Source organism: Salvelinus namaycush, chromosome 10 (assembly GCF_016432855.1).
Source record: "Salvelinus namaycush isolate Seneca chromosome 10, SaNama_1.0, whole genome shotgun sequence".
Lineage (NCBI taxonomy): Eukaryota > Metazoa > Chordata > Actinopteri > Salmoniformes > Salmonidae > Salvelinus > Salvelinus namaycush.
Window position 1 is genome coordinate 35,733,116 of NC_052316.1, and position 27,801 is coordinate 35,760,916.

Here is a 27,801-nt window from a genome sequence, read left to right on the forward strand (position 1 = left end):
CTCCCTCACCGTTGTAAAAAACATTTTGGAAGCTATAGAAAATGCATTTATTAATGTCTACATTTGTTTTTACCACATTTATTATATTACAGATACATTAATGCATACTTTGAAATTATATTATGTGAGCTAAACATACAAATAAAATAATGATATTTAAAAAAATATATATATATTTTAACTAATTTGTTTAGAGATTACTAATGGTACTGTCCCTCATTCATATGGTGGACTGCTCCTACTTGGGAGTGCCAATATGGCCGTCCAGTGGCATCAAAGCCTTTTAATGGCCAATGCATAGCATCAGAAATCTGGAGTTTATATACATAAGTGATCACCACCCAGTTGACTACTTTTACTACTTGAAAATGGCAGAAGTATGGTGGAAGCCCTCAATGTCCATGTTAAAATGGGCTTTATAAACTGGTTGGTTCGAGCCCTGAATGCTGATTGGCTGAAAGCCATGGTATATCAGACTGCATACCACTGGTATGACAAAACTTTTGTTTTACTGTTCTAATTACATTGGTAACCAATTTATAATAGCAATAAGGCACCTCGGAGGTTTGTGGTATATGGCTAATATACCACAGCTAATGGCTGTATCCAGGCACACCATGTTGTGTGCATAAGAACAGCCCTTAGCAGTGGTATACTGGCCATATATCACACCCCTCTGGCGTTATTGCTTAAATATCCATTATGAGTAGTCTATATATCTCTATGGTGACAGCCCTCTTGAATCAAACCCTGGAAACGGAAATATCAGCAAAATGAAGTCGTATTTTGTTGAACAGCTAAAATTGGACCATTTGTGGCCAGGGCTTTGAAGAAGAGTGTTATTTAATATTTTGAAGATTGATACCAGTAAGTGGGATGTTTATGAATACAGCTACTCGACGTTTTGTTCGACAGTGAGTGTATTTTGTTGGTTTCATTTAAATTAGGGTGCACTGACTGGGCGAATATGCAGCACATAACATCTGCTTGGATCAGATTCTCAATCGTATATGTTGCATAAGGCAGGTGAATTGACTATCAAAAAATGAAAGCATAACGTTAAATCGAGAATAAGAATGTAGAGGAAATGATACGTAAGTGACATCGAGATCATCATAGCACTGAATTACATTTGTATCGCTTGCTTCTTTAAGCATGCATGAAATATTATTTATCGATGAAATGTCAATTTGTTGGAATATTGCCTTTGTGCATTATCTATCTGATATCTGGCATTGCACCTCTGACTGACAGACAGGAACATTTCTATCTTCGTCCACCCTACCTCGTTTATTACCAATAGATTGCAGACATGCTTTGGTCTGACCGCAGCCGGTTTCTGCTCCAGATTGCGCATCGTGATTATTGATCAGATTCGATATTTCTACTGGCCATGGTAATAAAGCTATTGTTATTGTATGACATTTCACAATGACAGTTTGATTTAGCTGAAAATGGTATCAATACTATTAGCTGAGAAAGAGTACAGTAGAAGGGTCCAGGTGTGGTCAGGTCTCGTGCAGCTGTTGACACAGAGGCGCGACTTTCCACGCATGCTATGGTCAGGAAGGAAGTCATGTGATAGTCAGCAGCAGTTCATATGAGCCATGGACAGGAGGCTTAGTGGAGTGTGCTAGTAGGCAGGAGGCCACAAAAGCTGAAAGTTTCAACATCTTTCTCGCCTGTTAGGCCCATAGACTTACAGGCAATACAAACCAGTGATCTGAAGGACACAAGAAGAGTAAGCCACTTCACAATGTTGAGATGCACAATGTGAACATCACAAAGGCTTTACCTGACTGACATCTTTATTCTGCTTTGTCTTCAGGTACACATGGCAGTGGCAGGTAAAAATGACTTTGCAGTTCTCAACACCGGGCGGAAGATGCCTCTCCTTGGGCTGGGAACATGGAAGAGTGAACCTGGCAAGGTAGGTGTTAATCTTTTTGATCAAATATTTATCCTAACTCATCTGCAGTGTAGTATTAATATTAGCTTGCTGTTTGGGTTTTTGTAAGCAGTGGTTGTCTTGTTGGGTTGGCTGTATTCCAGGTTAAACAGGCAGTAATCTGGGCCTTGCAGGCTGGCTACCGTCACTTCGACTGTGCTGCCATCTATGGCAACGAGTTGGAGATCGGAGAAGCTCTGCAGGAGACACTTGGCCCTGACAAAGTAAGTCAACACCAAGGTTGCGTCCCAGATTGCACCCTAGTCCATAATTTAGTGCGCTACTTTCGACCAGAGCCCTAGAAACATGGTATCTAAGGCTTAGTACTATAGACTCCATTGGCAGATACTGAGATGGACAGAGTCAGTCTGTTATTATTGTGCTTGCCATGTGAATGATTTAAATAAGTTACAAGCTAGCCAGGAGTCAAACCTCAAATCTGTAGTCAAGACGCATTACCCATTGCACTACTAGCCCAATGATGGGTCAAAAGGTTTGTGTGGTCTTCATTTACACCTGTCTCTGTTTACAGGCCTTGAGGCGAGAGGATGTGTTTATCACCTCCAAGCTGTGGAACACACAGCATCACCCGGAGGATGTGGAGCCCGCTCTGCTGAAGACACTGAAGGAGCTGAGTCTGGAATACCTGGATCTATACCTCATCCACTGGCCCTACGCCTTCCAGTGAGTAGCCTCCATGGGATCTGGCCTACTCAACATTGCTTCTGTTATAAAGAGGCATAATAACGTGAACATGTTACAGCAAATAAATGTGTAGAATTGTCAGACAGAATTTCCTTATGATTTCAATCTGATTTGAGTGCACTTGCTATTAGAATTTTTTTGAATGATCTATTCACATTACAGTGGCTGTGTAGTTAAACTAACTCTATGGTCATCCTATTGAATGTTTAAACCATGTACATGGATCATCATGACTGTACAGTGTTAACATTTTGCCTGCTCTTCCCCAGACAAGGTGACGCTCCTTTCCCCAAGTCGGAGGACGGCACCCTGCTGTACGACGACATCGACTACAAGCTGACTTGGGCTGCCATGGAGAAGCTGGTGGGAAAGGGCCTAGTCAGGGCTATCGGCCTGTCCAACTTCAACAGCAAACAGATAGACAACGTTCTCTCCGTAGCCAACATCAAACCGACTGTGCTTCAGGTAAGGAGATATGTGGCTTGTGCTGACTGTGCGTACATTATTCCTTGCTACCTACCTAAAGATCAGTTGGGCAACGATTGAAAAAGCTTCTGAGCTAGCCATGAGTCTAACCTAGAATCTTCTAATCTGTAGCCAGATGTGTAATACATTGTGCCACTAGCCTACTGAAAGTGGTTGTATTTGTTTGTATGTTTGTCTCTTCATCACTGCCACAACCAGTATTCTCTCAGGCTACTATCTATCTTCCAATATCCTTTGCATATAACCCTCCACCTACTGTCTCTTTGTGTCCCTGTCAGAAATACAGCAAGTGTTTGTTGACTGTTAAATATTACGACATATGAGTGTTTGGTTTATGAGCTATTTTTCTAGGTAGGGAATTCTTGATATGTGGCATGTGCTGTGTGTACATTATTCCTCCCTACCTTACGATCAGTTGAATAAATATTGAAAAAGTTTACAAGCTAGCCAGGAGTCAAACCTAGGATCTTCGGCTCTGTAGTCATCCATTGCACCACTAGCCCACTGCCCACTGTATGTTTCTCTGTTTTCCAGGTGGAAAGCCATCCGTATCTGGCTCAGGTGGAGTTGCTGGGACACTGCCGGGACAGAGGCCTGGTGATTACAGCGTACAGCCCACTGGGGTCACCGGATCGGGTATGGAAGCATCCTGATGAGCCCGTCCTCCTGGATGAAGCAGCAATCGACACCCTGGCCAAGAAGTACAACAAGTCCCCAGCACAAATCATCCTTAGGTGAGTAATGTTCTATAATGTTCTAACCTAGAACTCTTTACTCAATGATAACCCAGCATCCCCATGTCAAAAACAAATGCCAGGAATAAAAACACCTTAAATACACTGATTAAGTACAGAATATAAGCTGATATTCTGCCATGAGCCTATCAGCGGGTTCCACAACTGAGAAGTGATGAACACATCCTCTCGCGTCAGGGCCTGTACAGTGAGACGGGTGTAAAATAAACACACAAACAAGAACACACACCTTGCCTTTAGCCAATAAGTGCGTTAGTTACGCAATGGATAACGCGTCTAACTACAGATCAGAAGATTCTAGGTTCTACTCCAGGTTAGCTCGTAACTCTTTTCAATAATTTCCCAATTCCTCTTTAGGTAGGCAGGATAAATGTACCAGTATACACAGCACATACCAAATATATTAAGACCTCCCCACCTAGCACAATAATTCATTAAATAAATGACTAAAACAAACAGTCATATGGTCTAGTGGTCAGATCCTGATCTTCATGTAGACAATTTTTCTCTCCATATTAAACCATGTACATCTTGTCTCTTTGCTAGATGGCAGACACAGCGAGGAGTAGTGACGATCCCTAAAAGTGTGACAGAGTCTCGGATCAAAGAGAATATTCAGGTGGGTATTTTGTATTTTTTTGTTATCTAAGCCTATTTCTTCACAAGTATTGTGGTTTTGTAGTATTCTATTGTATGATGACAATCTATAATTGTAAATTGGTGCACAATTCAGTCTACTACTGCGAGAAACCAAAACTCTACTACTACTATTCCTACCCATCTCATAAAACTGTTTGCAGAAGTCCCATCATGTAGTCATGTAATAATGATTTATTTGACTACTGAGTGTACGCTTAATCTAAATGTGTGCATCCTCAGGTATTTGACTTTACCCTTGAAGCGGAAGAGATGAAGTGTATAACAGCATTGAACAGAGGCTGGCGCTACATTGTACCAACCATCACAGTGAGTGGATTTAGAGCTCTTCTAGTGGTATATATGTGTACAACAGAAGTGAGACCAGAGAGTATTGTTATTGAATTTCTATGATGGCCAGCTAACAATAGTTAAATGTGGTATAGTGAGCTGATACTATATCTGCGGTATGTAATCAGCTGGTAGAAGAAAGTAAACAAAATGCTGTGTCTCTATTGACATTTCACCATAAAGTTTTCAGTGGGTTAGTGGCGCAATGGACTGCGGATAAGGAAATTCTAGGTTTGACTCCTGGCTAGCTTGTAACTTTTTTCAATTGTTGTTGCAGGTTGATGGGAAGCCCGTCCCCAGGGATGCAGGACATCCACACTACCCCTTCAGTGACCCCTACTGAGCAATTCCCCACTCTACTGCCCTATTTTGTGCCTTGGGAACTCACTCCCCTTCCTGAACCCCCTCCAAGGCTGTGTCCCAATTCCATTAAATGTCTTCCTCCTTCCTGACCACTGATTTGATAAGGGAAAAGGGGGCCATTTAAGGCAGTGCTGCCCAACACTCTTCCTGGAGATCTACAGTCCTGTGGGGTTTCAGTCCAACCCTAATTTAACACACCTGATGCTACTAATTAGTTGCTCAACAAGACCTTAACTAGCTGAATCAGAACCGCTAAATTAGGGTTGGACTGAAAACCTACAGGACAGTAGATCTCCAGGAAGAGGGTTGGGCTTAAGGGGAAAGAAGGTTGTGGAAAATCCATCTCCTTTCAGATCATTGGTCATGGTGGTGTGGGGTGACAAGAAAAGGGGTGTTTTTGAGAGTATTGGGACATAGCATGTTCTTCATAATTTTTTTTTTTGTTACTGCCCTTTTCAGTGATTTGTTGTTTGCTTTTGTGACGAGGGGTAATTACAATGCTTGTTTACCAGGAGGGAAAACTATGAATGGAGAGTTAACATGCAGAAACAGTCTAACAACACCTCTGTCTGACCTGCTTTTGGACTCGGGCTGCACAAAAGCACTGAAGTGACATGTTTATGGATATGCAGTGTTATGTTTTAAACTGACTTGCCTAGTTAAATAAAATAAAAATATGTTTTGTATTTTAAATGTATTGAACCCATCTATCACCTTGCTGCCCAGTGCTCACAACCGACAGTGCTTACAACCGACTCAACATAAAGAGATATTTCCTACTTGCAAGTCCATGAGTAGCTTGAGCTTCTTATAAAAATAAAGTATATTTGGAGAATAGTACACAGCTGCAGCAGGCATTCCGATGTCCCAGTCATGAAGACATCCCTGCACCTCGTGGATGAAAGCAGGATTCTGACTTGACTTTTAGAACAATTCAATGTTAGCTTATGCTTATTTTATTGTGCTAGGTCTTGCTATATATATGGTATGTGCTGTCTGTACGTTTACCAGTCAATTATTATTTCTAACTATCCAAAGTCAAAGAGCATGTGGGACGTGAAAAAGATACGAGCTAGCCAGGAGTCGAACCTAGAATCTTCTGATCCGTAGTCAGACGCGTTATCCATTGCGCCACTAGCCCGCTGTAGAACGCATAATTTAATAACCGTATATATTCTGCATATAAAATGTATTGACATTTGGTATTTACCAGTAACAAAGTTGGCTACATGCAATGTATTGATGATTAGTTGAATGGCCTTCCTTTCAGATGATCGATCAAGCAATGATTATAAGAATGTTACATTGTATCATGGTAGTTCCCCTTTAAATGTAATCTCCCGCGTTCAGTGAAATTCAAGTTGAAAGTTCAGCGGAAGCATTACACCGTGTCAGTATTTAAAAGCGCCAACAAAGTGAAAGAATGAACAGGCGCTAAACCAGATATATTCCTGGACAAATCTGTGTTAATTTACACGAAATAGTCTCAGTCGCTTCACTAACATGCCTGAGGAAACAACAGCTGCTTCAAACTCTGCAAGGTGAGCCCATTTGTGTGTGCCTTCGCCCATCCATCTCTGCTGTTATCTAGCCTTTGTTCTGTTTGCTTGCCTACTAGCTACAGCAGCGTCTTTAAGCTATGGTGTACTACCGATAATTAGCTAAACTTGTAGTTAGTCAACGTTAATTAACAGGTAACTATGGATAAATTGATCCCATGCACCATAGCAAGACGTTCCGCTCCACGACCAGTGGCGGCCAACTAGCTAACGTTGCACTTAACCTAAAGGATGGCGCTAGCCGTAGATGAAACGTTAGCGTAGTCTTACGGCTAGCTAGTTTGCATGGATACGAATTGAATTACATTCGCATGGTAGCTACCGTTAACAAGAATTTGACGATGTTTTGTTGCACTTCTAGATAACGTTAATTTTCTTGGCCAACGTCAGCTCTAATTAGTTAACTACCTACTTTAGCCAGCTAACGTTCGTTAGCCCGAACTGGTTAGATAATTGTCTCTTTGCTTGCTAACGTTAGTTGCATTAAAGTAGGTAGCTAGCAAAGCAAGAAGCAATTTCACCTACCAATACTCAAGAAATGCACGTGCTAGCTGCGGTGACATGTGGTAGCTAACTACGAACATTTTAAAAAGCTTTCCTAAACGTAAGCTACGAAGGCCACTTAGCTGTTCAGGTGTTTCAACGTTAACGTCGTTTTAGTGAAGTCGGTGTCAACTTGCAAAAAAAAAAGTTTCTTATTCCAACACTCGTTACCTGGATGGCTGCACTCCCGAGAAACACTTGCGTTCGAAGCAGGTTTTAGAGGATCCGATAGAAAAATTGTCATTCCCATGCTGAGATTACGTGTGAGGGCGCGTTAGGTCTATTGACAGACGAACGAGGTTGTTGCTCCAAGGGTACCTTAAGCCCTTGCATCGGAAAAGGTTTAACCCAGGCATCTCAGCAAAACTATTTGGTTTTCACAATGGACTTTTGTTTAAGTTATTTAGACAATGTTAGTCTCTAATTGACTGCATTAATGTCACATTGTTTCAGCATGGAAGTAAAGTCCTGCTCTTCAAGTGCTGTTGCAGCAGACAGGTGAGAAACTGCACTTCCTGAAATTATACTGATTTTATGAAGTTTGACATGTTCTTGAGTTCACTCCACAGGGACTTTAAATGCAATAGGTTTAAGTGAAGTACAAAAATATTATTTTGGTTGTCCGACGTGTACCACAGCTCAGTCGACGTGATGGCTGAGGCAAAGAAATTGATTGGTGCTGGGAACAGGCATCTGGTGATGGGTGACGTAGTTTCTGCAGTCAACGTGTTCCAGGAGGCTTGTGGCATGTTGTGAGTACTGAGACCAATGACTTGGATTAACTGTGCATTTGAAATGTTATGAGGCTCATTTATTGTGAATTTGATGTTGGTAATGGAATTTTCTCTTGACCTGATTTCATTGCTGGACAACTCATCCTGAAGGTAATTCTGCTGTTCTAACGTTTGATGCATAAACTCAACAACAACAAAAAAATGTCCTCACTGTCAACTGTTTATTTTATGCAAACTTAATGTGTAAATATTTGTATGAACATAACCAGATTCAACAACTGAGCAAGTTCCACAGAAATGGAATGTGTCCCTGAACAAAAGGGTGGGTCAAAAGTAAGTCAGTATCTGGTGTGACCACCAGCTGCATTAAGTACTGCTGTGCATCTCCTCATGGACTGCACCAGATTTGCCTGTTTTTGCTGTGAGATGTTACCCCACACTTCCACCAAGGCACCTGCAAGTTCCCAGACATTTCTGGGGGGGATGGCCCTAGCCCTCACCCTCTGATCCAACAGGTCCCAGATGTGCTCAATGGGATTGAGATCTGGGCTCTTCGCTGACATTCCTGTCTTGCAGAAAATCACACAGAGAACGAGCAGTGTGGCATTGTCATGTCAGGATGAGCCTGCAGGAAGGGTACCACAAGGGAGGAGGATGTCTTCCCTGTAACGCACAGCATTGAGATTGCCTGCAATGACGACAAGCTCAGTCCAATGATGCTGTGACACACCGCCTCAGACCATGACGGACCCTCCACCTCCAAATCGAACCCACGCCAGAGTTCAGGCCTCGGTGTAACGCTCATTCATTCAACGCTAATCTGACCATCACCCCTGGTGAGACAAACCCATGGCTCGTCAGTGAAGAGCACTTTTTGCCAGTCCTGTCTGGTCCAGCGACAGTGGGTTTGTGACCATAGGTGACATTGTTTCTGGTGAGGACCTGTCTTACAACAGGCCTACAAGCCCTCAGTCCAGCCTATTGTGGACAGTCTGAGCACTGATGGAGGGATTGTGCGTTCCTGGTGTAACTCGGGCAGTTGTTGCCATCCTGTACCTGTCCCACCGGTGATGTACCGATCCTGTGCAGGTGTTACACGTGGTCTGCCACTGCGAGGACGATCAGCTGTCTGTCCTGTCTCCCTGTAGCGCTGTCTTATGTGTCTCTCAGTACGGCCATGGCAATTTATTGCCCTGGCCTCATCTACATGCTTCCTTGCAGCACGTTCACACAGGGACCCTGGGCATCTTTCTTTTGGTGTTTTTCGAGGTCAGTAGAAAGGCCTCTTTAGTGTCCTAAGTTTTCATAACTGACTTTAATTGCCTACCGTCTGTAAGCTGTTAGTGGCTTGACGACCGTTCCATAATTAATGAACATGCACCTGTGGTTCATTGAACAAGCATGGGAAACAGTGTTCAAACCCTTTACAATGAAGATCTGAAGTTATTTGATTTTTTCTGAGTTCTTTGAAAGACCGGGTCCTGAAAAATGGACGTTTCCTTTTTGCTGAGTTTATATTCAGTCTGAATCTGCCTTCTTAGAAGTTGTTTGTGTCAAAATGAGGGGTGTTGTATGAAACTAAATCACGAATGATTGGATTGTCTCTTACCAGCGTATCAAACTTGATCAGGTCATGTATGCTGGCCCAACCATTTGTTGGCATAACAAAATATGCTGGAGAGGGAGGCAAATCCAGACTAATGGTGAAGATGTTTGGCTGGTGTGATGTGGCTGTTTAGCCAATGAGCTGACCTCAGCCAGTAAACGCTGTATTCCCTTCTCCCTCAGGGCTGAGCGGTATGGGGACACTGCAGATGAATGTGGAGAGGCCTTTTTCCTGTGTGGGAAGTCTCTGCTGGAGCTTGCCAGGTAAGTGGAAGTAGGATACTGGATGTGCTGTACATGTGTTCAGTTTGCAGTTAAACAGCTGTTGCCAGCACCATGCTCTGAGTTATGTATATTCAAATTAAATGGCTGCTTGTGGTGGTGCAGGATGGAGAACACTGTCCTGGGTGATGCTCTGGAGGGAGTCCCTGAGGAGTCATCTGAAGAGGGGGAGAAGCAGGAGAACTCCAAGTTTGAGAGCGCTGACAACTTGGCTGGTGAGCAGTAGCTTCTCAACCTGACCACCATTTTGTTCATGGCTGCTTGTTACATTTCTCTGGTACAATTGACTTGTACAGTGCCAAACTTGCTTGTTTTGTTGGTAGGTTAAGTGTCATTATGATGTGAAATTATAGGCCCCCTGTCACTGGGCAAGGTGGTGCCCTCTAATGGCCGTCTTATATCTGAGAGGGAATGGGCCACATTCATCAGTCGGCTCATTTCACTGAGGGGGTGGGGGGGCCTGTTCATGCTCATGGCACAGAGGGAGATTTATTTTTTACAAACGCGCTCATTAATAGCATAGTAGTGAACAATGTAATAAGGTTTCATGCATCTGGTTCAGAGGAAACCAGGGACGAGCTTCGAATGCAGGTCTATGACGCAATGGCCGAGAAGGAAACCACTCATGTGGAAGATGGGGCAAATGAGCCAAAGGGGAAGATGGAAACAACGGCAGAGGAAGAGGGTGCTGCCGAGGGTGCTGCCAAGTCTCCTGTCAAGAACAGGAATGAGCATTTCAAACCTGTGAATGGGGTGGAGAAGACTCCTGAAGGGAAAGCGGAAGATGTGAAGACTGAAGAGCAGAATGGAAATGGCAAAGAAGTTGAGGAAAAGATGGAGGAGGGTGAAGGTAGACTTGGTGTAGGACTCTGTTTGGGTGCACCACGTGGATTGGGACGGAAGGACGTTAGATGTGGATTTTGCACAATTGCTGTTTAATCTACAGTAGGGCTGTAAAGGGATTGTAAATGAACTATTCTCTTGCAAATTGAAGTTTTACACTGCACCGTTGAACTACTGCTGTCACATTAATACTAAAGACAAGCTTTTCCTCAGTCTCTGGTTATGTACAGTTAGTCATTGGTTTTCCTGACATGTACAACTGCATCTTAGGCTTACTGTTCTCTTGGCCTCCACCCTTAGATGATGATGATGACGAAGATGAAGGGGAAGGCACTGCTGAAGACGAGGTAAGATATCCCTTTGTCACAATGAATTTATGAAGACTCACTACATGACCTAAAGTATGTGGACACCTACTTTTTATTCAAATCATGGGTGTTAATATGGAGTTGGTCCCCCCCCCCCCCTTTGCTGCTATAACAGCCTCTACTCTTCTGGGAAGGCTTGCCACTAGATGTTGGAACATTTCTGTGTGGACTGGCTTCTAGTCAGCCACGAGCGTTAGTGAGGTTGGGCATTTAGGCCTGGCTGCAGTCGGTGTGCCAATTCGACTGGGTTGAGGTCAGGGCTCTGTGCAGGTCAACCAAGTTCTTCCACACCGATCCCTACAATTTATTTTATGGACCTCGCTTTGTGCATGGGGTGTTGTCATGCTGAAACAAAGGGCCTTCCCCAAAATGTTGCAATAAATATGAAGCACAGAATCATCTTGAATGTCAGTGTATGCTGTTACTAAGGGGCCTAGCTCGGACCATAAACGGCTTCAGACCATTCTTCCTCCCCCACTTTACAGTTGGCACTATACATTTGGGCAGGTAGTGTTCTCCTGGCATCAGCTAAACTCAGCCTTGTCCATTGGACTGCCAGATGGTGAAGTGTGATTCATCACTAGAGACCAAGTTTCCACTGCTCCATCCAATGGCGGCAAGATTACACTACTCCACCATGCAATGTCAAGAGTGCTGATCTTAGGCTTGTGTACGGCTGCTCGACCATGGAAACCCATTTCCTGAAGCTCCCGACGAACAGTTATTGTGCTGACTGTTTCCAGAGGTAGTTTGGAACTCGGTGTGCGTTACGACGGCCGATCTCTACTCTTCAGCACTTGGCAGTCCCTTTCTGAGTTTGTTGCTTAACACTTCACAGCTCAGCCTTTCTTGCTCCTAGACTTTTCCACTTAACAGCACTTACAGTTGACTAGGGCAGTTCTAGCAGGGCAGAAATTTGGCTTGTTGGAAAGGTGGCTAAAATGGCAGAATCTACTAAATTGAAGGGGTTGTCCACATACTTTTGTGTGTATATAGTGTTTCTGTAACGTCTAACCTTGTTTGACTCTTCCATCTCTTGTAGGAGAGTGAAGAGGAAGTAGGTAACCTGCAGCTGGCCTGGGAGATGCTGGAGGTTGCCAAGGTCATCTATAAAAGGTAAACTCAGCCTCCGAGTGCTCCCTGTAAAAGGCTGTCACAAACTTCCTAGTGTACATGATTTCCATGGATTAACATAAACCTGCTTCCCCTTACCACCTCATCCAAACAGGAAGGAGAATGAGGCGGACCAATTGATGGCAGCTCAGGCCTATCTGAAGCTGGGAGAAGTTGGTGCTGAATCTGGTATGTTCTTTATGTGCTGGTCCTTGTAGGGTTTTAAAATGTTTTGCTACAGCATGCCCTACTGAACACAGCCATGTAGTTATGTTGACTTCAGACTCCATTTCAGGTCAGCTTGCCCTTCCCTCTACATGTTTCCTGACCCTGGTCCCTGAGTACCCCCCCCAACAGTACATGTTTTTGGTGTAGCCCTGGACAAACACCTCATTGAGAGCTTGGTGATTAGTTGACTCAGGTGTGCTTGTCCAGGTTACAGTAAATGTATACTGTTGTGGTTACTGGAGGAGCAGGGTGAGGAAACCCTGCTCTACCTCATGTCTTAAATCCTTGCACCACACGACAGATGTGTTTCTAGTTATAATCACTTCATACTCAGCTTGGCACTGCCTCTCCCAGGTAACTACCCTGCAGCGGTGGAGGACTTCCAGGATTGCCTGGCCCTGCAGCTGAAGCACCTGCCCACCCACAGCCGCCTGCTGGCTGAGACTCACTACCAGCTGGGAATGACTTACTGCTACACAGGCCAGTACAGCCATGCCATCCAGCACTACAGCAGCTCTGTCAAGGTCATTGAGGGCCGCCTGGGTAAGATGGATATATATGACGTGCTTTTTAGAAGACTTATCTATGCATTTTAGTGTTTCAACCCACAGCCTAGGTGTTGCTAGTCCAATGTTACCAATTTGGGAAAGGGGGGGTTCTTATAAACTCATCGGCCCTTATCGAATCTGATTCGGCCTACTATCCCAGCTGAGTTGGTTAATGAGCCAAAAGCATATTTTACTGAATGTTGTGGGTTTCTGGTATCTTATCAGCAACAATTTGGTTGAAGACATTAACTTTTTGTACTTGATTCAAAGCTACCTGCGCAGTCATGATACAGCACTAGCTATGACATGTCGATCTCTGACCTGTCACTTGCATACCTTGTTTCTGTGTCTAGCCATGCTCCAGGAGGTGCTTGACAAGGGTGAGAATGGTGCTGAGGAGGGGAAGACTGAGCTGGAGGAGCTGAAGCTGCTGCTGCCTGACATTGCTGAGAAGGTGGAGGACGCCAAGGAGAGTCAGAGGACGGCAGGATCGGCCTCCGTGGCCATACAACAGACCCTGGTGAGACTACCAGTGGGATACTGGCTAGGATCAGTGTTGGTCGTCAAACGGGAAAGGACTTGTCCAATAAATGCTCCTGTTAATCTAAAATGTGTCCTAATGACTATTACTTGGTATAGCAGTTCTAGTAAATATTTATTGATCAAGGAAGAAGTCCAGTCCACTTGACTTCTAATGAGAAAGTTGAGGATCCAGCTAGTTTCTCCAATTGATCTGTGGGTTTATGCTCTCTTCCAGGCCGGGGCCTCTACTTCATCAGCATTCCCAGCTTCAGCAGAAACAAGTGGACCATCAGCATTCGAAGCCAGTCAGGTCATTTTGTCTGTTTTTGAAGTCCATCTTAAATGTTTCTTGCACCTGGAATGAAACCTTGTCCCTACTGAAACAAATTACCTATGTCAGTTACTTTAGTAAGCAGGCTGATGTTCATTACCAATTCCCTTGTCCTGTGTTTCAGATCGCTGTCACGTCAGCAGCTGATGGTGCGTCCTCCAACTCTGCATTAGACATTTCCCACCTGGTCAGGAAAAAGGTTAGGCACTCCTGCCTGACCTCTAACTCTGCTACTTACTACTAGTCTCAGCCTGGGGTGGCAGTGACGTTTAGATGCTGATCATGTCCTGGTCTATAGGTTACTGTGCTCTGCCTGTGACTAGTAGACTCCAAGTCCAATCAATTCATGCCCCCTTTACTAGTATGTTCATGTTGCATGAATTTCTTGCTTTCTCTTAGTTCTGAGGGTGACCACTGCCCCAGTGGGGGTTTCTTTGCTTTCATGCCACTCTCTCCTTTTGAGCGTTATTCCTGTCTAGGTTTTTTGGTTGTGGTGCAGTGGCTTTGTGATCGTGTGGCAACGTTAGAGCAGGTTACAGTAGAGGTGAGGGAGGTAATGTTGAGAAGCTGACTTTGGTTTGTGTTCCTGTACAGAGGAAAATGGAGGAGAGCCCCATAAAGGACACAGATGCTAAAAAGAACAAGCAGGAAACTACAGTTAATGGCAGCGGAGACTCCGGCTCTGCCAGCAACGAAGTCCAGGAGAAAGGGGCACAGGAGGCGAGTTGATAGGGTTATAACTCATTCTCAGTGGAGTTGGGTGCAGCGCCGGAAGTTGATATTGGTGGTATCTTGAGGAAGGGGACCCCACCCTAGGCAGTTTTTTTTTTTTGTCCCCCCCCCCCCCCATTTGAACAGACCGGAGTGCTATGACACGTGACCAAGACTAGTATAGGTTTCATAAATTCTCCAACTGATTAATCTCCACAGTATTAATGGACCCCTGACAGGGATGGTAGGTTATTCTGGATTAAAGTGGTGTTCAGGCATTTAACTTTCTGATCGACTAATGCTGTTTGATTATTTTTCTTCCTTTCCCATAGCCTGCCAAGCCGTCCTCTGACTCTCCTGCGTGATTTGACTTCCTGATCAGCCAGCCAGCAGAGCATGCCTGTCCCCTAACACTTGTTTCTGTAAATATGAACATTCTCTCACTTGCTGACATTTTTTATATACTTGTAGTAATAAAAGTTCAATATTTGCATATCTGAATCGCTTGTCTTCAGAATTAATTCTACTTTTGGTGACCGTATAATTTTTTTTTTTTTAGGTACCAAGTGGTTAGTAATTTGTCTGGGTAGCTGTCGGCATGTTTTCCCAGGGTCTGATGCACAACCTACAGGGAGGTCATTTGACCCTATTTTATTTATTTTTTTAATCACTCATCCGTTTTTAGATTGCTGTACACGATACTCGTCTGTATTGAGGGTGGGGTGGTGGCGTGTCTGAGCTGGCTGGGCTGTCACTGTTCTGGCTTGGGGCTATAATAGTCAAAGGTTAACTAGGATCTGTGTCCAAGTAGGATCAGGGTTAACCAATTATTCTTAACATAGGATATATTAAATGTCTATGGTGTCACAACACATTTAGGCAGTATCCAACAGTCTAATAAAGCAATCCAGGCCGAAAACATCTGCGTTCAGACCCCTTGACTGTATCCTCATTTTGTTACGTTACAACTTTGCTCTTAAATGAAATAAATCTACACACACTACCCCATGAGAAAGTGACTGTTTGTAGACATTTTTGCAAATGTATTCAGATCCTTTGCTTTGAGACTTGACAGTGCATCCTCTTTCCATTGAAGATCATTGTTTTGGAAAGGCACACCTCAGGTCCCACAGTTGACAGTGCATGTTAGAGCAAAAACCAAGCTGAGGTCGACGGAATTGTCCGTAGAACTCCAACAGGATTGTCAAGGCACAGATCTGAGGAAGGGTACCAATACATTTCTGCAGAATTGAAGGCCCCCATTCTTAGATGGTAGTTTGGAACTACCAAGACTCTTGTGCAGTTAAGTGGAAACGTCGAAGAGCAATTGCTCAGCCACAAAGTCATAGGCCGCACAAGCTCACAGAATGGGACTGCTGAGTGCTGAAAAATCATCTGTCCTCAGTTGCAACACTCACAAGTTCCAAACTGCCTATGGAAGTAACATCAGCACAAGGACTGTTCATCGGGAGCTTCATGAAATGGGTTTCCATGGCCGAGAAGCTGCACACAAGCCTAAAATCACCATGTGCAATGCCAAGCGTCAGTTGGAGTGGTGTTAAGCTCGCCGCCATTGGACTCTGGGGCAGTGGAAACATGTTCTCTGGAGTTATGAATCACGCATCACCATCTGGCAGTCCGACGGATTAATCTGGGTTTGGCGGATGCCAGAAGAATGCTATCTGCCCAAATGCATAGTGCCAACTGTAAGGTTTGGAGGAGGCATTTTAAATTATTTCCCCCTAATCATGGATTGATTTAGACCTGGAACACCAGGTGTGTGCAATTTATTATCAGGTGGAACAAAAAACCAGCAGGCTCCGGACCTCGCAGGGTAAGAGGTGAGTACCTCTGTGTGGTGTCAGGAAAATAACCTCACACTCAATGTCAACAAAACAAAGGAGATGATTGTGGACTTCAGGAAACAGCAGAGGGAGCACCCCCCTATCCACATCGACGGGACAGTAGTGGAGAAGGTGGAAAGTTTTAAGTTCCTCGGTGTACACATCACGGACAAACTGAATTGGTCCACCCACACAGACAGCGTTGTGAAGAAGGCGCAGCAGCGCCTCTTCAACCTCAGGAGGCTGAAGAAATTCGGCTTGTCACCAAAAGCTCTCACAAACTTCTACAGATGCACAATCGAGAGCATCCTATCGGGCTGTATCACCGCCTGGTACGGCAACTGCTCCGCCCACAACCGTAAGGCTCTCCAGAGGGTAGTGAGGTCTGCACAACGCATCACCGGGGGCAAACTACCTGCCCTCCAGGACACCTACACCACCCGATGTCACAGGAAGGCCATAAAGATCATCAAGGACAACAACCACCCAAGCCACTGCCTGTTCACCCCGCTATCATCCAGAAGGCGAGGTCAGTACAGGTGCATCAAAGCAGGGACAGAAGCTGTTTTTCAGTCTCTCGATCTCAAGGCCATCAGACTGTTAAACAGCCACCACTAACATTTAGCGGCCGCTGCCAACATACTGACTCAACTCCAGCCACTTTAATAATGGGAATTGATGGAAATTATGTAAAAATGTACCACTAGCCACTTTAAACAATGCCACTTAATATAATGTTTACATACCCTACATTACTCATCTCATATGTATATACTGTACTCTATACCATCTACTGCATCTTGCCTATGCCGTTCTGTACCATCACTCATTCATATATCTTTATGTACATATTCTTTATCCCTTTACACTTGTGTGTATAAGGTAGTAGTTGTGGAATTGTTAGGTTAGATTCCTTGTTGGTTATTACTGCATTGTCGGAACTAGAAGCACAAGCATTTCGCTACACTCGCATTAACATCTGCTAACCATGTGTATGTGACAAATTTGATTTGATTTGATTTCTAGACGATTCTGTGCTTCTAACTTTGTGGCAACAGTGTGGGGAAGCATGTTTCAGCATGACAATGCCCCCGTGTACAAAGCAAGGTCCATACAGAAATGGTTTGTCAAGATCGGTGTGGAAGAACTTGACTGGCCTGCACAGAGCCCTGACCTCAAACCCATCGAACACTTTTGAGATGAATTGGAACGCTGACTGCAAGCCAGGCCTAATTGCATGACCTCACTAATGCGCTTGTGGCTGAATGGATGCATGTCCCCGCATCAATGTTCCAACATCTAGAGGGAAAGCCTTCCCAGAAGAGTGGAGGCTGTTATAGCAACAAAGGAGGGACCAATTCAATATTAATGCCCATGATTTTGGAATGAGATGTTCTAAAACCAGGTGTCCACATACTTTTGTATGTAGTGTACATAGTGCATTTTCTCATCAATCTACACACAATACCCCATAATCACAAAGCAAGAACTGTTTTTTTAGACTTTTTTTACAAATTTATTTAAATGATATCACATTTACATAAGTATACAGACCCTTTACTCAGTACTTTGTTGAAGGACCTTTGGCAGTGATTAAATCCTTGGGTATGACGCTACAAGCTTGACACACATCAAATGTATTTATAAAGCCCTTCTTACATCAGCTGATATCTCAAAGTGCTGTACAGAAACCCAGCCTAAAACCCCAAACAGCAAGCAATGCCGGTGTAGGAGCACGGTGGCTCGGAAAAACTACCTAGGAAGAAACCTAGAGAGGAACCAGGCTAGGAGGGGTGGCCAGTCCTCTTCTGGCTGTACCGGGTGGAGATTATAACAGAACATGGCCAAGATGTTCATAGATGACTAACAGGGTCAAATAATAATAATCACAGTGGTTGTCGAGGGTGCAGCAGGTCAGCACCTCAGGAGTAAATGTCAGTTGGCTTTTCATAGCCATAACACACCTGTATTAAGGGAGTTTCTCCCATTCTTCTCTGCAGATCCTCTCAAGCTCTGTGAGGTTGGATGGGGGCGTCGCTGCACAGCTATTTTCAGGCCTGCAGAAATGTTCGATCGGGTTCAAGTCTGGGCTCTGGCTGGGCCACTCAAGGACATTGAGACTTGTCCCGAAGCCACTCCTGCGTTGTCTTGGCTGTGTGCTTAGGGTTGTTGTCCTGTTGGAAGGTGAACCTTCGCTCCAGTCTGTGGTCCTGAGCACTCTACAGCAGGTTTTCATCAAGGATCTCTCTGTACTTTGCTCCGCTCATCCATCCCTCGATCCTGACTAGTCTCCCAGTCCCTGCCGCTGAAAAACATCCCCAAAGCATGATGCTGCCATCCCCATGCTTCACTGTAGGGTGCCTTTTGGCAAACTCCAAGTGGGCTGTCATGTGCCTTTTCCGTCTGGCCACTCTACCATAAAGGCCTGACTGGTGGAGTGCTGCAGAGATGGTTGTCGTTCTGGAAGGTTCTTACACCTCCACAGAGGAACTCTGGAGCTCTGTCAGTGACCATCAGGTTCTTGGTCACCTTTCTGACCAAGGCCCTTCTCCCCCGATTACTCAGTTTGGCCGGGCGGCCAGCTCTAGGAAGAGTCTTGGTGGTTCCAATCTTCCATTTAAGAATGACGGAGTCCACTGTGTTCTTGGGGACCTTGCAGACATGTTTTAGTACCTTTCCCCAGATCTGTGCATCGACACAATCCTGTCTCGGAGCTCTACAGACAATTCCTTCGACCTCATGGCCTGGTTTTTGCTCTGACATGCACTGTCAACTGTGGGACCTTTATATAGACAGGTGTGTGCCTTTCCAAATCATGTCCAATCAATTGAATTTATCACAGGTGGACTCCAAGTTGTAAAAACATGATCAATGAAAACAGGATTCACCTTAGCTCAATTTCGAATCTCATAGCAAATGGTCTGAATACTTATGTAAATAAGGTATTTCTGTTTAAAAAAAATCGTAAATTTGCTAAAATGTCAACCTTTTTTATTTACCGGTAATCCATTTTAGAATAAGGCTATAACGTAACAATGTGGAAAAAGTCAAGGGGTCTGAATGCACTGTATAAAGTGGGTAAAACAGCATGTAAACATTTTGTGTTCAAAGACTAGAATACAGTATGTAAACATTAAAGTGACTAGTGTTCAATGATTATGTACATAGGGCAGCAGTCTCTAAGGTGCAGTGTAGAGTAATGCTGACCGGACACGTCGCAAAATAAATTTAGAAATCCATGTTATTCAATTATTGCACCCACTGCTCGCGCACGCCAACGAGCGTCTGCGTTGCCAAGGGCTAAAATAGAACTCCTATTTCTGACGCAGATCATGCTGAAAGTCCTGCCTCTCCCATCTCCTCATTGGTTTATAGAAGCAGGTACCCCGTGCCATCTCCTCATTGGTTGTACCCACGTGGGTGATTGAAAGACTAAATGTTTTGCTGGTTGTCGTGGTAAAAGTGTAGATGCCAATCACCATATAATTTCAAAGATGAAAAAGCCTGGAAGGAGGAGAGATGACTAGAAATGATTCGGTTGACCGTTTTATGTGTGGATTAATTGTCGGAGTAGAATACCTTGTGCATTTCAGGTTAAATAGCAACTCAATGTTTATATCCCAGGACAAATTAGCTAGCAAGTGCAAGCTAACTAGCAAAATCCAAAATTAATGTCATTGGTTCAAAGTTTGTTTTGATATTTTAACCTGCGTGTCGTGATCGCGTTTGGTGTAGGGGGACAAAATACATTTATGCACGATAGCGCACGCACGCAGCCGGTTTGGGTTCCATGTTGAAGTGGTAGCCCTGCAGGTTCATTCATAGGAGCAGATTGAGTGCTGTGGGGGCTTTCAGAATATAGGTTGTCTTTTCTTAGTCTCAGTAAAATTGGTTAGTAGAATTTAATAACTTATGTACTGACAGGGTTGAATTGAGCAAAAGTTGTTAAGTTCTCTAACATATGGACATTAAAAAGTAGCATTGTACCCATCTCACCCAATCCTCAGATGTGATGAGCATTACAAAGTGCATTTCAAGGATGTGACCAGAGCCTAACCCTAGTAGGACTGTGATTAGTAGCCCACCAGAAAGATGAGTCTTGCTACCTTGAATACGTCTGTCCATTGGGGTGCAGTCAGGCTGCTGCTGGGGTCTAGGTGGAGGATGGGTGTTGGGGGACCTTGGGCCACCCAGCGGGACCCATGGAAGAAGGCTCCAGCGGGGCTGAGGGAGCAGAGATCTAGGGTATAGCCTGACCCTGGCAGGTCCAAGGCTCCATCCATAGACACCTGTCACAGAACAGTAACACATAACTGATACAGAGGCCCAAAGATGGTCTACCAGACATTATGTAATAATTGATTGATTGATCAATAAAATCAAAGGAACACCAGCTGGAGAAGGCTGACCTGGAAGCAGTCCTTGGAGGGGGCTAAACGTGGGTCAGGGGTAAGAGTGGTGGTGCCTAATCTTCACTAGATTTGCAGTCTGACCACAGCATCATCACCATACAGCTCAAAGGGATTCCCCAAAGATGACGCCACCCGTGCTGTGGAATCCTGAGTCCTCAGACATTAGCACCTGTGAGAGGCAACAAGTAGGGAAAGTAAAGTCTGATGAGGCTCTCTAACCTGCCTCACAGATGGACATATACCCTGTCTAACCAGAAGACTGATAATCCCACATCACTACAAGGTACAACATTTAACACCCCTTCTCACACACACACATAATTCCCCGGGCTTTGGCTCGCCTTTCCAGTCCTCTGGCTGTATCCTGGCAGTCAAAGGCTTCAAATCAAATGTTATTTGTCACATGCGCCAAATACAACTGGTGTAGACCTTACGGTGAAATGCTTACTTACAAGCCCTTAACCAACAATGTAGTTCAAGAAATAAAAAATATATCAAATCAATCAAAAGTAACACAAGAAATGTACATAACAATAACAAGGCAATACAGGGGGTACCGAGTCAATGTGCAGGGGCTTCCTTCCCTGAGGTGCTCCCCTCACCCTGTCCACAATGACACCCAACACTTATCTACGTCCTCTTCCTTGAAGAAGCAAGGGATTGATCTCACTGAAAATGTGTGTTGTGAAAATGTATTAGAGATTACAGCTAAATTAGATACAGTTGAAGTGGGAAGTTTACATACACTTAGGTTGGTGTCATTAAAACTTGTTTTTCAACCACTCCACAAATGTCTTGTCAAGAAACTATAGTTTTGGTAAGTCTGTCTACTTGGTCCATGACAAGTAATTTTTCCAACAATTGTTTACAGAGAGATTATTTCACTTATAATTCACTGTACCACAATTCCAGTGAGTCAGAAGTTTACATACACTAAATTGGCTGTGCCTTTAAACAGCTTGGAAAATTCCAGAAAATTATGGCATGGCTTTAGAAACTTCTGATAGGCTAATTGACATCATTTGAGTCAATTGGAGGTGTACCTGTGGATGTATTTCAAGGCCTACCTCCAAACTCAGTGCCTCTTTGCTTGACATCATGGGAAAAACAAAAGAAATCAGCAAAGACCTTAGAAAAAAAATTGGAGACCTCCACAAGTCTGGTTAATCCTTGGGAGCAATTTCCAAACACCTGAAAGTACCACGTTCATCTGTACAAACAATAGTACGCAAGTATAAACACCATGGGACAACGCAGCTGTCATACCCCTCAGGAAGGAGATGAATGCACTTTGGTGCGAAAAGTGCAAATCAATCCCAGAACAACAGCAAAGGACCTTGTGAAGATGCTGGAGGAAATAGGTACAAAAGTATCTATATCAACAGTAAAACGAGTCTTATATTGACATAACCTGAAAGGCCGCTCAGCAAGGAGGAAGCCACTGCTCCAAAACCGCCATAAAAAAGCCAGACTACAGTTTGCAACTGCACATGGGGACAAAGATTGTACTTTTTGGATAAATGTCCTCTGGTCTGATGAAACAAAAATAGAACTGTTTGGCCATAATGACTATCGTTATGTTTGGAGGAAAAAGGGGGACGCTTGCAAGCTGAAGAACACCATCCCAACTGTGAAGCACGGGGGTGGCAGCATCATGTTGTGGGGGTGCTTTGCTGCAGGAGGGACTGGTGCACTTCACAAAATAGATGGCTACATGAGGAAGGACAATTATGTGGATATATTGAAGCAACATCTCAAGACATCAGTCAGGAAGTTAAAGCTTGGTCGCAAATGGGTCCAAATGGCCCAAACATACTTCCAAAGTTGTGGCAAAATGGCTTAAGGACAACAAAGTCAAGTCAAGGTATTAGATTGGCCATCACAAAGCCCTAACCTCAATCATATAGAAAATTAGTGGGCAGAACTGAGAAAGCGTGTGCGAGCAATGAGGCCTACAAACCTGACTCAGTTACACCAGCTCTGTCAGGAGGAATGGGCCAAAATTCACCCAATTTATTGTGGAAAGCTTGTGGAAGGCTACCTGAAACATTTGACCCAAGTTAAACAATTTAAAGTCAATGCTACCAAATACTAATTGAGTGAATGTAAACTTCTGACCCACTGTGAATGTGATAAAATAAATAAAATCTCAAATAAATCATTTTCTCTACTATTATTCTGACATTTCATATTCTTACAATAAAGTGGTGATCCTAACTGACCTAAGACAGGGAATTTTTACAAGAACGTTACTAGGAATTGTTCAAAACAGTTTAAATGTATTTGGCTAAGGTGTATGTAAACTTCTGACTTCAATTGTAGTACCTGTACTTGAGCTAAACTCAGCAAAAAAAGAAACGTCCTCTCACTGTCAACTGCGTTTATTTTCAGCAAAATTAACATGTGTAAATATTTGTATGAACATAACAAGATTCAACAACTGAGACATAAACTGAACAAGTTCCACAGACATGTGACTAACAGAAATGAAATAATGTGTCCCTGAACAAAGGGTGAGTCAAAATCAAAAGTAACAGTCAGTATCTGGTGTGGCCACCAGCTGCATTAAGAACTGCAGTGCATCTCCTCCTCATGGACTGCACCAGATTTGCCAGCTCTTCCTGTGAGATGTTACCCCACTCTTCCACCAAGGCACCTGCAAGTTCCCGGACATTTCTGGGGGGAATGGCCCTAGCCCTCACCCTCCTATCCAACAGGTCCCAGACGTGCTCAATGTGATTGAGATCTGGGCTCTTCGCTGGCCATGGCAGAACACTGACATTCCTGTCTTGCAAGAAATCACACACAGAACGAGCAGTATGGCTGGTGGCATTGTCATGCTGGAGGGTCATGTTAGGATGAGCCTGCAGGAAGGGTACCACATGAGGGAGGAGGATGTCTTCCTTGTAACGTACAGCGTTGAGATTTCCTGCAATGACAACAAGCTCAGTCCGATGATGCTGTGACACACCGCCCCAGACCATGACAGATCCTCCACCTCCAAATCGATCCCGCTCCAGAATACAGGCCTCAGTGTAACGCTCATTCCTTTGACGATAAACGCGAATCCGACCATCACCCCTGGTGAGACAAAACCGTGACTCGTCAGTGAAGAGTACTTTTTGCCAGTCCTGTCTGGTCCAGCGATGGTGGGTTTGTGCCCTTAGGCAACGTTGTTGTCGGAGATGTCTGGTGAGGACCTGCCTTTACAACAGGCCTACAATCCCTCAGTCCAGCCTCTCTCGGCCTATTGCGGACATTCTGAGCACTGATAGAGGGTTCCTGGTGTAACTCGGGCAGTTGTTGTTGACATCTTGTACCCGTCCCGCAGGTGTGATGTTCAGATGTACCGATCCTGTGCAGGTGTTGTTACACGTGGTCTGCCACTGCGAGGACGATCAGCTGTCCGTCCTGTCTCCCTGTAGCGCTGTCTTAGGTGTCTCACAGTTGCAATTTATTGCCCTAGCCACATCTGCAGTCCTCATGCCTCCTTGCAGCATGCCTAAGGCACGTTCACGCAGATGAGCAGGGACCCTAGGCATCTTTCTTTTGGTGTTTTTCAAAGTCTGTAGAAAGGCCTCTTTAGTGTCCTAAGTTTTCATAACTGTGACCTTAATTGCCCACTGTCTGTAAACTGTTAGTGTCTTAACGACTGTTCCACAGATGCATGTTCATTAATTGTTTATGGTTCATTGAACAAGCATGGGAAACAGTGTTTAAACCCTTTACAATGAAGATCTGTGAAGTTATTTGGATTTTTACGAATTATCTTTGAAAGACAGGGTCCTGAAAAAGGGACATTTCTTTTTTTGCTGAGTTTATGTTAACTGTCTTCATCATTACCATAATAGAAAACAAACAGTTTAAAAAAGTTTTTATTCGTAAAATTAAGAAGACTTCCACATAACTACTGCACTATGTACATAGACATGGAATCACTGGTCACTTTAATAATGTTTACATACGGTTTAACTCATTTCATATGTATGTACTGTATCCTAGTCAATGCCTCTCCGATATTGCTCTTCCTAATCCTATATATTTCTTAATTCCATTCTTTTCCTTTTAGATTTGTGTGTATTGTTGTGAATTGTTAGATATTACTGCACTGTTGGAGCTAGGAACACAAGCATTTCGCTACACCCACAATAACATCTGCTAAATATGTGAATGCGACCAATAACATTTGATTTGACTTACAACAATCAATGGAAGGGATCAAATTAAGTCACACAACTCTCCGGACTGAATTAGTATTCCTTTACTGATTACCAAATGCTTCAATCATCATAGTTATCATCATCATCAGAGGTGAGGAAGAGATTCCATCCCACAACATCTCTCTTTCTCACCTCTGATTTGGTTCCACCATGGGGGAGGGTCCTTGTGATCAGTGAAATTAACTGGCTGCTGACAGCTGTAATGTTGACATGGTAAGGGGTGTGTTTCCTTGAAGAGTTGCAGGGAGATTGGAAACCAAAACTTGTGGAGAAATTTGTGTAGTGGTTGAAAAACAAGTTTTAATGACTCCAACCTAAGCGTAGGTAAACTTCCGATTTCAACTGTAGCCTATGTCATCACCTGTAATGATATTCTTTGTAATTTTAAGCCATCATTACGTAGAATGGATATTCCAATCCAACTTAATTCTAACCACTAGCAGTCAGCCAGACAGGTGTCTACCCTCACCTTGGGAACTGAGTTGAGCTGGCCTGGGCTGAGGAAGGGTCGGACAAGGAGGGCACGTACTGGGACCCTCGAGTACCCGCTCTGGAACTAGTTGTGCTGGTCGAAGAGCTCCAGCCGTGCCCAGCCCTTGGACACCAGCCTCTGGACCTCCTGACCGTAGGCGTCCAGACCCTCAGCAGCCTGGAGCTCAACCATCAAAGACAAGGAGGGAGACGGCTGCATCCTGAAGAGAGAGAGTTTTGTCTTAGACAAATGTAACAGAGTGCATTTTGCTCCACCCCGAGTGGGCACGAACGGCGACCTTCTGAACAACACACACAACTCAAAGGCAAACTGAGCTAACAGAGCAAGAGACAAGTCTGTCTCTCTGTAAGGGAAGGTGTGATGTCACTGATGTACCCCAGCCAACATGCTACGGGTTAGTTTCACAGTTACTTTTTCTTCTCAGGGTGCAGTGCTTACCTGGGCATAGGCTGTTTGACTGCCAGTGGGGCATAGTTCCCGGGGGGCACAGTGTGGGAGTAAGGCAGACCCCCTCCAAGCTGGCACTGCACAGGGAGCAGTGGATTAGGATGCCCCACCTCCTGGCCCCCAGAGTAGAGACCAGGCACTAGACGCAGAACCCTCAGCATGGCATCTAACCCCAGCACCAGGTCATAGAAGACCACAAAACCAGCCCTGCACACCAACAGGGTTTAGAGTAGTTTAGAGGTATTTCATACCTGAACACCTGTAGAGAGTTAAAAATGTGTTAGAGACAATAAAATAGTATCTAATAATTGTAAGTAAAGGTAGGGTTTAATTTGACTAATATAGACATCTCAAATTGTCTTAAAGACAACATAGATGTCATTATGGACTCACGCAGGGTCGTAGGGAGAGGAATGGGGCCTGGGCTGGGTCTGTAACAGGAACATATACTATATGGGTCTTCTTTTGTTCACATCATTTTCAGTGATCATAGAGAACTGGATAGATGAAAGCAATATTTATGTCACAGCTTTACCAGGGCTGGAGGAGCATGCATCTGGGCCAGGGGATGATGCATGGCTGGCGGGGCAGGGAACAGGGGTGGAGGTGGAAGGGGTGGGAGCAGCCTTTGGTTCCTGGGAGCTTCTCTGCCCCTCTACCTCCCTGTGAAGGCTCTTGATCTCAGCCTGGATGCTGGCCATGTGGTGGGTGTGTTCTCTCTGGATCTGATGGAGCTCAGACCCCACTGCTACTGGATCAGGGGAACATAGAATCCCATCGAATTAAAATAATTCTAGAACCGTTGGAGTGAATTCTAATTTTATGTATTCTAATTCTATACATCCCGTGGTGATCACTGTATTCAATGTACAGTGGGGAGAACAAGTATTTGATACACTGCCAATTTGGCAGGTTTTCCTACTTACAAAGCATGTAGAGGTCTGTAATTCTTATCATAGGTAAACTTCAACTGTGGAAGACGGAATCTAAAACAAAAATCCAGAAAATCACATTGTGTGATTTTTAAGTAATTAATTTGCATTTTATTGCATGACATAAGTATTTGATCACCTACCAACCAGTAAGAATTCCGGCTCTCACAGACCTGTTAGTTTTTCTTTAAGAAGCCCTCCTGTTCTCCACTCATTACCTGTATTAACTGCACCTGTTTGAACTCGTTACCCGTATAAAAGACACCTGTCCACACACTCAATCAAACAGACTCCAACCTCTCCACAATGGCCAAGACCAGAGAGCTGTATAAGGACATCAGAGATAAAATTGTAGACCTGCACAAGGCTGGGATGGGCTACAGGACAATAGGCAAGCAGCTTGGTGAAAAGGCAACAACTGTTGGTGCAATTATTAGAAAATGGAAGAAGTTCAAGATGACGGTCAATCACCCTCGGTCTGGGGCTCCATGCAAGATCTCACCTCGTGGGGCATCAATGTTCATGAGGAAGGTGAGGGATCAGCCCAGAACTACACGGCAGGAGCTGGTCAATGACCTGAAGAGAGCTGGGACCACAGTCTCAAAGAAAACCATTAGTAACACACTACGCCGTCATGGATTAAAATCCTGCAGCGCACGCAAGGTCCCCCTGCTCAAGCCAGCACATGTCCAGGCCCGTCTGAAGTTTGCCAATGACCATCTGGATGATCCAGAGGAGGAATGGGAGAAGGTCATGTGGTCTGATGAGACAAAAATAGAGCTTTTTGGTCTAAACTCCACTCGCCGTGTTTGGAGGAAGAAG

At 44.3% G+C, this 27,801-nt stretch overlaps 2 protein-coding genes and 2 non-coding genes across 10 annotated transcripts; 3 read left to right on the plus strand and 1 right to left on the minus strand.

Moving 5' to 3' along the window:
* Positions 1-755: 755 nt before the first annotated feature.
* On the plus strand, positions 756-5,930 carry LOC120054553 (aldo-keto reductase family 1 member A1-B-like). Of its 3 annotated transcripts, none has more exons than XM_039001998.1 (9): positions 756-914; positions 1,829-1,930; positions 2,053-2,172; positions 2,481-2,632; positions 2,923-3,118; positions 3,674-3,873; positions 4,441-4,513; positions 4,774-4,860; positions 5,159-5,930. In XM_039001998.1, the coding sequence occupies exons 2-9, from the start codon at positions 1,835-1,837 to the stop codon at positions 5,222-5,224; spliced, it is 990 nt and encodes a 329-aa protein (XP_038857926.1). In that variant the 5' UTR covers positions 756-914; positions 1,829-1,834; the 3' UTR covers positions 5,225-5,930. The 3 variants fall into 3 exon arrangements, with proteins under 3 accessions (XP_038857926.1, XP_038857925.1, XP_038857927.1); XM_039001997.1 differs by having other exon boundaries at positions 756-867; XM_039001999.1 differs by lacking the exon at positions 756-914 and adding an exon at positions 1,630-1,741.
* Positions 5,931-6,312: 382 nt separating this feature from the next.
* Positions 6,313-6,385, minus strand: trnar-acg. The gene has a single exon. It is a non-coding gene; the product is annotated as a tRNA-Arg (tRNA).
* Positions 6,386-6,607: 222 nt separating this feature from the next.
* LOC120054986 (nuclear autoantigenic sperm protein-like) lies at positions 6,608-15,634 on the plus strand. Of its 5 annotated transcripts, XR_005477651.1 has the most exons (15): positions 6,608-6,785; positions 7,800-7,844; positions 7,985-8,098; positions 9,869-9,949; positions 10,073-10,182; positions 11,111-11,157; positions 12,221-12,294; positions 12,407-12,480; positions 12,874-13,062; positions 13,421-13,587; positions 13,825-13,899; positions 14,045-14,119; positions 14,515-14,640; positions 14,964-15,053; positions 15,191-15,634. XR_005477651.1 is itself a non-coding variant. In XM_039002790.1 (14 exons), the coding sequence occupies exons 1-14, from the start codon at positions 6,748-6,750 to the stop codon at positions 14,994-14,996; spliced, it is 1,248 nt and encodes a 415-aa protein (XP_038858718.1). In that variant the 5' UTR covers positions 6,608-6,747; the 3' UTR covers positions 14,997-15,132. The 5 variants fall into 5 exon arrangements, 4 of the variants coding, with proteins under 4 accessions (XP_038858718.1, XP_038858720.1, XP_038858722.1 ...); XM_039002790.1 differs by lacking the exon at positions 15,191-15,634 and having other exon boundaries at positions 14,964-15,132; XM_039002791.1 differs by lacking the exons at positions 6,608-6,785; positions 15,191-15,634 and adding an exon at positions 6,864-6,938 and having other exon boundaries at positions 14,964-15,132.
* On the plus strand, positions 13,189-13,315 carry LOC120055220. The gene has a single exon (XR_005477674.1). It is a non-coding gene; the product is annotated as a small nucleolar RNA SNORA16B/SNORA16A family (small nucleolar RNA).
* Positions 15,635-27,801: the final 12,167 nt, after the last annotated feature.

What these genes read in the sequence shown, in the direction of transcription:
- LOC120054553 (XM_039001998.1), top strand. Translation starts at nt 1,835, where the DNA reads ATGGCAGTGGCAGGTAAAAATGACTTTGCAGTTCTCAACACCGGGCGG. An exon ending in TCAAACCGACTGTGCTTCAG is followed by an intron (nt 3,119 to 3,673) that starts GTAAGGAGATAT and finishes TCTGTTTTCCAG; the next exon opens with GTGGAAAGCCATCCGTATCT. An exon ending in GGATCAAAGAGAATATTCAG is followed by an intron (nt 4,514 to 4,773) that starts GTGGGTATTTTG and finishes GTGCATCCTCAG; the next exon opens with GTATTTGACTTTACCCTTGA.
- LOC120054986 (XM_039002790.1), top strand. Translation starts at nt 6,748, where the DNA reads ATGCCTGAGGAAACAACAGCTGCTTCAAACTCTGCAAG. An exon ending in TCTCTGCTGGAGCTTGCCAG is followed by an intron (nt 9,950 to 10,072) that starts GTAAGTGGAAGT and finishes GTGGTGGTGCAG; the next exon opens with GATGGAGAACACTGTCCTGG. An exon ending in AGGAGAAAGGGGCACAGGAG is followed by an intron (nt 14,641 to 14,963) that starts GCGAGTTGATAG and finishes CCTTTCCCATAG; the next exon opens with CCTGCCAAGCCGTCCTCTGA.